The sequence below is a fragment of the Solanum pennellii genome, chromosome 1, assembly GCF_001406875.1.
Source record: "Solanum pennellii chromosome 1, SPENNV200".
NCBI lineage: Eukaryota > Viridiplantae > Streptophyta > Magnoliopsida > Solanales > Solanaceae > Solanum > Solanum pennellii.
The window spans coordinates 9,328,080-9,339,155 of NC_028637.1; the positions used below are offsets into that span (position 1 = coordinate 9,328,080).

An 11,076-nucleotide genomic window follows, 5' to 3' on the forward strand; every position below is an offset into this window, starting at 1 on the left:
TATATATATATATACTTTTAATTAACACGTATTATGTAATGATTGGGGTGTGAACTCACTTGCTTCTTAAAATTTGGGGCTGATCGAAAAATGGTATAATAACATTTGTTCAAAATTGTTTAGTGGGATAATATAACAGTCGCAAAGTTAAGGTGTCTTTATGAAAATCCGAAACAACTTTAATGGTGACTTTATGTCTTTTCTCATCAGTCTACTTGCTACTTATTATTGACATACTTGATACTTAATTGTTATTGAACTAAGACTGTTGGACTTTGATTATTAAGCCTTGTGAATTATATATTGTAAAACTGTTACGCTGGGCAAATCTCTATGCAGGTTGTAGTTGTGGAGACTCAGTTGGAATGAAAGGTGTACTCGTACTCTAGCTAGCTTTTGTTTGTTTAGTAGGTTGCTTGTTGAGTACCGTGTTATATAGTATTCACTCCTTACTTTTACACTAGTGTAGGTTCTGAGATCGGACCCCTGTGTTCGTTTTCAATTTTCGAGGATTTCTGAGGATACAGTGAGAGGTAGTTGCTCGTCATCCTCGCGAACCCTCTTGTTCCTTCTTTTATGTTTTGTTCTACTCTAGAAACAAGGACATTGAGACTTATATTATCTTTTAAATTTTGTATTTAACATTAGCGACTTGTACACGGACAACCAAGTTTTGGGGTTATATTAGAATGACTAAATTTTCCACTTTCATGTTATTATTAGTTTAGTTTCACCTTTCTTTCATTTCGTTGGATTTGAGGCTGACTTATCTTGTTGGGCTTATATAAGTGTCATCATGCCATTATTTATGCATGCTTCTGTTGGGAGTTTACTTAGTACCAAGTGAACCGATGAAGGCTTACACAATGTAGAGGCATGAGACCTTAGTAATAATCCCTTTGTCCTAGAACTGCGTGTAATCATAGGATATTGTTTAGATAGGCATTAGCTCGTGGATCCACCTTAGCTCAGATTTCATGATTCTTACTTGGCAAGTAGGACACTCTCTTTTCAGTGTGGAGAAGTACATTGACCTCTAAGTTATAGCTCACATGATTTATATTGTTTAATGGTATCTCCCACAATATGATATGATTTTTAGTTATTGCATGACCTTGTACTATATTTTTTGATCAGATTAGCAGTTTTCATGTTATGTTTTACTTGATCATTGAATTAACATGTTTTCAGACTTATCATGTTTTTGTATCATATTTATGCAGTTTGCTTATGCTCAGTACATTCTAAGTATTGACCGCATACTTTTCTATCCATATTATTTCATAATATAAGTTCTGATGTACATCATTCGGGCCACAACTAATACAAACTTTGATCAGCATAGTACAACTTTTGGTGAGTCGTCATTTTTCGAGGATGACCTATTACTGCTGTCTTTAATAATTTTTTATAATTCTAAACAATTTAGAGTTAGCCGGAAACTTGTCAGATCAAACTCATTAGTGTAAGGACTTTCAGACAAATAGTAAATGTTTGGGTGTTTGTATCAAATTCTTTTTTATGATATGTTAGACGACTTTAGATTTTATTCGTTTTTTCAGTTTATTGAGTCTATCTTATGCTCGTTGGTGTCATGTCATGCGGTTAGCTTGGGATCATTGGTGACTGTAAATATTGTGTGTGAGAGAAAATATTATAGAAAGGTGTGACTAATGAAACGAGTTCTACTCCTCTGTTTCATATTAGTTATTGACATTATTAAAAATAGGACAACTTTCACATATAGCAAATAAAAAATTTATATTTGTATGATATAGCAAAGTTTTCATAATTGCGCTCCATAGCAAACATAGAAAATGTATAATTCCCTATACATATACAGTTGAAGCAAATTGTATAAAACGAAGTGTATAAAACAAGAAAGAGAAAGACACTTGGACAGAGAACTGTATAAAAACGAAGTGTATAAAACGAATTGTATTATTATAAGTGTGTAGAACGATTATATACAATTTGAATTTGTATAAAATGAGAAAGAGAGAAAGACAAAAGAGACTTGACAAGGAATATACAATTTAAAAGAATTGTATAAAACGAGAAAGAGAGAAATTAGATACAATTTGAAAATTGTATAAAACGAGAAAGAGAGAAAGGCAAAAGAAACTGCCAGGGAGTATTTTTATTGTATAATTATAAGTGTATAGGACGGAAATATATGTACTTGCATGTGTATATACAATTTTCTCACGCTTTATACAAATAGAAACGCAATTTATACATTTCGCTTCTGTTTGTATAAATGAGAAAAGCGAGGGTGGCGAGCGAGATTTGAGAGAGTGGCGAGCGAGATCTGAAAGAGGGGAGAGAGGGGAACAAAAATATATGTATTTATATAATTTTCTCTGCTTTATATAATTAGAAACAATTTTTATACACTTGTGTTTGTATAAAAGGTGAGTAAGAGAGCGAGAGATTGGAGGAGAGTGGCGAACAAGGTATTTGGGAGAGAGACGCCTGACAATTTTTTGCAAATGTTTGCTATGGAGCACAATTAAATTAAACCCTAGCTACTCCATTTATTTTAGGTTATTAGTTTACTATTATATACAATTTTCCCTTAAAATATATGTGCGCCAAATTACTTGTAAATTAATAAAATCAAGGTACCAAGATTTTTATTTTCATTTTATTCTTAAAATTAAATATTTTTTTAAAAAAAATCAAAAAATAAATTAGTACAAGATACCTTTTTTATAATTCCTAAAAGAACTTGTAAGAAAAAATCAAATGTGACAACTAATATACAACAAAGTATTTTGTCAGTTATATATATACACCTATTATTATAATTGAAAAAGTTTTTGCTGCATTTTTTCCAATAGAGAGAGAAAGGAGAGAGAGAGAGAGGAAAATGATGAAGAAGAACTTCAAAATTACCAGATAATTTGGAGATTCAAACCCTAGCACTTTTAGCAATATTCAATCTCTTTGTATTTTTTTGAATTTTTTGGTGTTTAAATTTTATTTTTTTGTTACGTATATTTCGTTTGATTGATTTCAGCTGAATATTCACCGTTTGATCTTCGATCGGTTTGATTCTCTGATCGGTCGGCGTGGAGTTTTCAGATCGGAGATTGTGAGGAAAAGGAAAAATTCTGTTAAAGCACTAGAAAGTTTTAGAGGAATCTAGATAAAAAAATGCCGTCTCATGCAGATCTAGATCGGCAGATCGAACAATTGATGGAGTGCAAGCCGTTATCGGAAGCTGATGTGAAAACTCTGTGTGATCAAGCGAGGGCTATACTTGTTGAGGAATGGAATGTTCAACCGGTGAAATGTCCGGTGACTGTTTGTGGTGATATTCATGGACAGTTTTACGACCTGATTGAGCTGTTTCGGATTGGAGGAAATGCTCCTGATACTAATTATCTCTTCATGGGCGATTATGTTGGTGAGTTTTTGGATATTTGTTTCCGTATTGGGAGATTTTGTAGTTTGTTGCATTTATTAGGGCTTGAGTCTCCTGATATGAATTGAATTGTACAAGTAACTTTTGGGGTCTAATTTTGTTAAATTGTAGTTGCTAATCGTGTCTTAGCTGCTTTTTTTTTTCATGCTTAGTATGTCCATAGAAATTAGAGAACCTTCAGTTGATAAGAGAACTCATAAAATTGATATTAAAATATGGAGAAGTGTTTGAAAGGAAGTCCAAATAGAGTAGAATGAATATTGAGGATTCATATAATTGAGAGTTTGGGGTTGAGGTGTAGTTGTTGTCATCGGATGTGGTGACAAAGATGGGATGTGTAGTAACAAGTACTAATGAGAAGGCCACTAATGTGGATGGAGGTATAGGTCTCGTAACAACATTGTATATTCAACTGTAAATAGGTACTTTATGCTGAGCACCTATGTTTGTTGTGAGCTCTAATAGTCATGGGAGTGGTTTAGCACAAAATAAGGGTGCCTCAAAATCTTCCACATCGAGTCTCTTCATTCGTTGTTTCAGGAAGTGGATGACCTGGGATTGTCCATTCATCAATGGGTGTAGTTATTATAGAGTTTGATTTTTGTTTTGGCAATTTACATTAATAACATTTTGTTTTATGACAAATGACAAGCTTTAATTTAAGTTGTTCATTGTTTAACCTCAAAGTGCTGAATGAACTATTATTGTGATGCGGAGATGAAATATACTGCTGGTTGGACTTCTCCAGATGTAAGATAATAGTCTTGATTACAGCAGGTAGTACAGAAATTCCTTTTCAGTAGGAAAATTTCATTGGCCAAAGATATTTGAACTCGTCAAAGTTTGCTCCTGCAATATCCTGTCAACACGTGCAGGGCACTAATTGAGGAACAATCGTTTAGCCAATCAAAGCGACGAGTGACTAAAATTTGTTTGTAGTCATTGTTTACTGTCTGACAACATGGCGGTTTGTTGTTCATGTCTATTGTCCTTGTTAAGCTTGCTTAAGTGCGAGAGGACAGGGCAGTTCTTGGACAATTGACAGTGAGAGTTGCGTCATTGCATTTACTTTTGCTTGTTGTTCATGTAGATTGTCCTTTTGTTAAGCTTATTTAAGGGCGAGAAGACAAGGCTTTCGTGAAAGTGAGGATTGACGTGTTGGATTTTATTTCCCGACTCATATATTTGGGAAAAGGTGCTATGGCTTATTACCTGTAACAAAGTGTTCCTTTGTGCCTTTCTTTCTACATAAATTCCTTTCTTTAGTGGAAGTGTTCCTTGTCACCACTTTGCACTCTTATGTAAAAAGATATCTTGCACAGATATCAAGTGGGTATTTAGTAATTTAGCCAAGCGGAATACAACACAGTAGTGTTTTAAATGCTGTCAACTGACACCGACTTATCCCTAATTTCTTGAAAACTTTTCTCTCCCAGTGTTGTCTTTGGTTTATAAAATAACTTCCATGTGTTCCTTGTGATCATGATTGCATTATTCATTCTTTTGTTGTCCTCTTTCTAAGAAATTTTGCACCTGACAAGTCCTCAATCATTAAGGTTTGAGGCTAATAAAAGTTTCATACTACTCAATTTCAGATGGTATTTGTCTGGTGACGAAGTATAAGAAAGAATCGGAGACTTTTGAACCGTGTGGTATAAAACATTCTATAGATATTTATTTGGCAATAAATAATCTCATTAAGGTAAACTTGGAAGTTTAAAGTTAAATTTTAGTCTTTAAACATATAAAGGTGACATTCTTTTTGTGACAAGAGAGAGGGAGTATTAACATTTTCTGCGATGCACAATTCCTTTTCTCATCGTTACACTCATTTCATCATACCAATCCTAGCATTACCAATCCTCTTTGTGATTGTATTTTTGTAGTTGTTTATCATTGAATAATTGTTCAATGAATGCAGACCGTGGATACTATTCAGTGGAGACTGTCACACTTTTGGTTGCTCTGAAGGTTCGTTATAGAGATAGAATCACGATTCTTAGGGGAAATCATGAAAGCCGGCAAATCACCCAAGTGTATGTCTTCTAATTTTTCTTTAAGTAATCTTGTTATTTAACTTGGGGGTGCCTAGTAATGGTATATCTTTCTCACAGGTTATATCCAAAGAACTGTTCTTTTAATAGTTATATTATTTGCATATGGGCATATGGACTTCTATTGTACCTCTTTTTTTCTTGGTCTCTTTGTATAAAATGTGGCTTTAACTGCTGTGTACTCTGATTTTATTCTTTTATAGGCTCTGATTAGTCAATAATAACAGAATTAGAAGAATGTTAAAAGACCTACCTAATCTACTCTGCTTGAAGGTCTATGTTAAATGTTTCATGAACTGATCAGAGAAAATCTAAACCTTCCACTTGGCAAATTTCTTTTCTTTACTGTGTTATTGACACGTGATCAACCAAATATACCTTCGCTTTTATTGACCTTCCAGTTTTAGAAACGATCTAGATATAGATTAAGTACTGGTTGTCTACCTTCTATTTTTGTCTTTATATTAAGGTAATGTTCAGGAGAGACTGTACATGATAGACTTTCTTGCGCGCCTTTGCATGTTCGAATCACGCCACTGTCTTATAGCATGAAGAATGCACCAAAAAAGTGGAAGTAGAAATTATTTAGGAAAAGGTGGAATGTCTCTATTTTGTCGGTTGGAGTTAATCTACATGCCGTTTATTGGTATATTCTCCCCCATTCCTATTTATATGTCCCCATTTTTTATTTCACATGCATTAAGAAATTAAGTTTACTATTCTACCCTTAATTTTTTTGTCCCCATTTTCTATTTCACATGCATTAAGAAATTAAGTTTACTACTCTACCCTTAATTTTTTTGAAGTCTAACTTTTCAATCAAAGAATATGAATTAATTTATTTTGATTAATTAATTTGACCAATGAACATGAATTATTCACTTAGTTTCTCTATGTTGTTCAAATGTATATTGTCAAGGCTAATAACTCCCCAAGCTAAAATAGGAAGAATATTGTAATTTTTATGCATTGATTTTATGAAATAACAAGTATTATGGACCAACTACTTATAATAAGAATGACTATAGAAAGGAACGGAGTATATTCTACTATTAATAGTTTCTAAACATGATTTCATTTATTCCAGAAATTGTAATTATTATTGGAGGGAGGGGAAACGTCGTTCCCAAGGCTAAGGATAAAAATGAATTCTTTTAATTTCTTTTTTCATTTTTTTTTTGAAGGAGGGGGAGGGGGGATGATTCCCATAATTTATATGAAGTTTAGGATAATGCAGATCCCCACAGGTTGCTTTCTTCTCGTCTCGGGAAAATAAAGTCATATAATTTAATGCCTTACATTTTTTTTGAGAAAACACTGCAATTGTTAGACTTGATCAAACTTTCAAATCGGAGTGAGACTATCAGCTATGAATATGTTTAAAAAATGATTTTGACATTTGAACACAAAATACAATGACCCTACGAGGTTGCTTAAAATCCAATTACTTGTAATTGTCTATAGTAACTGTAAGTTCATAACATAAAAAATGGTTGAGTAACCTCTACAGTTGCATAAGGAGTATGTTGTTTATTATTTTTTTAAATTAAGGAGTATGCTGTAAACCTACAGATGAAACCGGCTTTGTCTAAACATATATCATTGGGATGAATTATTAGTGTGATTCATAGTCAATGTCCCTCATCTTCGGTTTATAGAGGACCGTATGACTGCTATTCAAGTCACGGATGGCGTAATTAACATAGCTCTTTTCCTGCCAGGTATGGTTTTTATGATGAATGCTTGAGGAAATATGGCAATGCAAATGTTTGGAAGTATTTCACTGATCTTTTTGATTATCTACCACTAACAGCACTCATAGAGAGTCAGGTTTGAGCTCTTACTTTACTGACATTTCATGTTTGTAGAAATGTTAGCTAATATATATTGTTTTATTACAGATATTCTGTTTGCATGGAGGACTCTCACCTTCTCTGGATACACTGGATAATATCCGAGCGCTGGACCGTATACAAGAGGTAGATATCCGCTTTGAGATTTACTAGTTTATATTCTGGTGATGCCACATAAACTCCTGGTAATTTGTCACCGGTGGCTCTCCTCCTACTTGATCTATCCAACTCTGGCAGGTTTTCTCCCCTCCAAATATTAGCAGATGCCCTCACAGAGACATCCTACAGTAACTAAGTTTTACTTTCCAAAAAGTTTTCCTTCTTGGTGCAACGACTTTCTGTCCATCGCATTTCATGTTTCTGCAGAATGTCCAGTAGAATTACAAAGTCAGAATTGATGTACCAAAGAAAAGAACAAGATTTCTGTTTTATCATCTCAAGTCAAAGAGTTCATCGTAATTTCTAATTTTTCCTTTATAGGTTTACGGTTGTTCTCAATATTTATCATAAAATGCTCAAGTATAGCCCATTCCCTACTCGTCATATCTCTTGCCATGTAATACTACATACCTTTCAATTCTTAGAAGCCTAGAGAGAAACGAACTATCACAGTTTGAGTTTCTGATATTTCTGTATATCTATAGCATCATTGTTAACATTTCCCTGATCTGCTAAGCAATAATGTTTACATTTCCCCTTAGAGACTTTCGAGACACAAATTACTACCTTTTATTATCTAATATCTGATGAAGTTTGACATCTCCATGTTCTTATAGCAGCTCTATTAACTTTTTGCTGATTGTTGCACATTTTGCATTAGTGGTTTTCATTGTCTCTTATGTTGCATGATCTAAATGCTATGCACATTAATGTTGCTGGCCTCATAGCTTATGCCTCTTATTTGGTGGTAATTAGGTTCCACATGAAGGGCCAATGTGTGATCTCCTGTGGTCTGATCCAGATGATCGGTGTGGTTGGGGAATCTCACCTCGAGGGGCTGGTTATACCTTTGGACAGGATATAGCATCTCAATTCAATCACACCAATGGTCTCACCCTGATTTCTAGAGCTCATCAGCTTGTGATGGAGGGTTTCAATTGGTGTCAGGTTTGTGGACCTAAATTAAAAGTTTGAAACATGCCCTCTCATCTCCTACTTTTTGTCTTCTCATTGGTACTTGTTAGTGCGACCATTTTGTGACTTTAACGTAACCATTTGGTGGTGAAACTTTGGCAGGATAAGAATGTTGTGACAGTATTTAGTGCTCCAAACTATTGTTACCGGTGTGGTAATATGGCTGCCATTCTAGAAATAGGCGAAAACATGGAGCAGAATTTCCTTCAGTTTGACCCAGCTCCTCGACAGATAGAGCCCGACACCACAAGGAAGACTCCAGATTACTTTTTGTGATTCCAATACTTGCGCTTGTTTGCCAGCAGGTATGTTTCAGAAGTGGAGTTTTGCTGGTTGAGGATTATTCTCGAGACCGTTCTTTTGTTTGGAGCTCGACTTCACTCTATGCCAGTAGCTCAGTAGAGTTGACGAAATGCCCTGAGTGGTTTTCATGTATATTTTTCAAATGGAAGCAACACGGTACATTCTGTTCTGTAATTTGACATCTACCGTAAAAAGCTGTTTTTTTTTCCCTCAATGTCCAATCACTGACTTGTGTCAACCAAATTTTCTTTTGCCTTCTAGTTTTTAAAAGAGAAAAAATGGTTGTAATAGGCATTTTTACCTTATCTTTAGTACTCTAGGGGTTTCAAACTCTAGATATCTCTCACTTTTGTCATTGTTCGTTGCTGCTATGGTATCATGATACAAAATTAAATAACGTAGTGTAATCCTACCCTCTATTTGTGATGATATAGAAATTTAATCTGGTAAAATTCCCAAGCAAAGGTACAACTTTTGCAACATCGAAAGTAAATGATAAGTGGTGAGTTGAGTATTGAAACTGTTTAAAGACGTTACTTAGAGAAAAGCTCCCAAATAGACTTGTTCAATATCGTTTGATGGTTTGATAGGCAATTGTTTAAAATGTGTCATCGTGCGATGTTTCCTTGTTTCTTCCTCAGAAGTTGGTATCTTCACTTATGTGACAGATTGTCGATAACCAGATGGTGAACAAAACTGCTTTTTCTGCGCATCTGTATACCAGACCGCGTATCTGGGGTAAACGCATTTACTATATTACTTCTTGGAATAGACACATGAAGAATATGTACTCTAAGGATGTGTTCAGTATGAAAAAAATTGATTTTATGTCTAAAACGAAACAATGAGGATGCAGTGTGGCGAAATAGTGGTTATCAGAGTGGAGAGGAGACGATACAACTTATTTTCCCTGCTTCCGTAAAAGAAGTCATCTAACTTATTAAACGGAAAAGTATTATCTGGATTTTCCTAGAAAGGTTTCAGCGATGGGCCATATTTTGTTACCAAAAACCAAAAGTGAATATTTTCCACTTAAGGGTGAAAGTCTTTTTCCCTTGTAGCCATCTACGGCTAACAAATTAAGCCACAGCGTCAATTGTATGCCAAACCATTACTCAAAGCAGGATTATTATTCTTTTATTCATTAGAAATGTTTTCAGAACAAAAGTTTTTTATCACATCATATAACATAAAAAAGTACACAAGATTTATTATTTGTTTCTAGAATCCCCAATCTTGATCCTCAATATATAATGGATGGAGAACTTAACTCAAATGATATCAGAAAAACTTAGAAATAACAGACCTCAAATCTTTTCTCTTCTTACATTTTGATTTTATTAAATACTCGTATCAGATCAAGACAGGAGTATTCAGTAGGAAATCATGTATTATTTACCCTATGAAATATACACCTAGAATGCAACAAACTCAACTCAACACAAGAATCCGCAAATATTGAGGTATTATAGAAAAGCTAAAAGTTGGTCAAGCTCCGTGGAAAATGACATTGAAGAACAATTTGTCTCCTAAATTTACACACAGAAGGCGGAAACAAGAAAATGAACTTGCAAGTGCATTATCAAGATCACAGTATTTTCCCCTGATATGCAATAACATATGAGGCTGTTATTTCCTGGTGCTCGTGTTCATGTGTGTTCAGCTTCCAAAAAATGGGTTCTGATAAAATTTCTTGTGGAACCCAATCGTCGTATATCCAAGCTGCAATGACCTGCCAGCTCTTTATGCATTTACAGCAAAAAAATTGGTGTACTTACACAAGCTAGTAACCCAAAATTAGTACCAAGCATTCTCCATCAACAGCCTGGCTCTTGTTTCAGCTGGATTCCACTTGTGGACGCAAACATCATTGGCTGGAAAAACATCTTTATGTCATTATAGTTACATGGGGGAATTCGTGTCACGTTGTGATTAGGTCATTAAACCTAAATAGTGTGCAAAAGTCTGATTACCTGAGTTGTACTAGGCAAAACACTACTAGCAAGTTCATCATTCAACAAAACTGGAAGGGGTGGCATTTGGCTCATAATACCTGGCATATTTCTCATGCTGCAAGCATAAACAACGCTATCAGTAAAAGAATTGTATGACAACCAAATTCACCCTGTCAAGTATAACGAATATATAAACAACATTACTCGTTTAGAATTGCCGTTATGTTATTCCTCGTACGGATGAAGAGATTAATGTTGTCCTGGAACTGCCCAATTACATATTAATATCAGATATCAGCTGATATGCGTAACAAAATATAGTAAAGTATTTAAACAACCCCCCCCCC

General features: G+C 34.5%; 2 protein-coding genes across 2 annotated transcripts in view; one reads left to right on the forward strand and one right to left on the reverse strand.

Annotated features, from left to right (window-relative positions):
* The first annotated feature begins 2,808 nt into the window (after positions 1-2,808).
* Positions 2,809-9,129, forward strand: LOC107008086 (serine/threonine-protein phosphatase PP2A-2 catalytic subunit). The gene is made up of 6 exons (XM_015206993.2): positions 2,809-3,412; positions 5,352-5,466; positions 7,206-7,314; positions 7,386-7,463; positions 8,253-8,444; positions 8,574-9,129. The coding sequence occupies exons 1-6, from the start codon at positions 3,160-3,162 to the stop codon at positions 8,745-8,747; spliced, it is 921 nt and encodes a 306-aa protein (XP_015062479.1). The 5' UTR covers positions 2,809-3,159; the 3' UTR covers positions 8,748-9,129.
* Positions 9,130-10,072: 943 nt separating this feature from the next.
* The window catches only part of LOC107008987, a 10,003-nt gene continuing 8,999 nt past the window's right edge, over positions 10,073-11,076 (reverse strand). The window contains exons 7-9 of the mRNA XM_015208259.2: positions 10,934-10,995; positions 10,748-10,844; positions 10,073-10,648 (exon numbers count right to left, since the gene is read on the reverse strand). Coding sequence (XP_015063745.1) covers positions 10,592-10,648; positions 10,748-10,844; positions 10,934-10,995 — 216 coding nt within the window. The 3' untranslated portion in view covers positions 10,073-10,591. The remainder of the gene's footprint in view (positions 10,649-10,747; positions 10,845-10,933; positions 10,996-11,076) is intronic.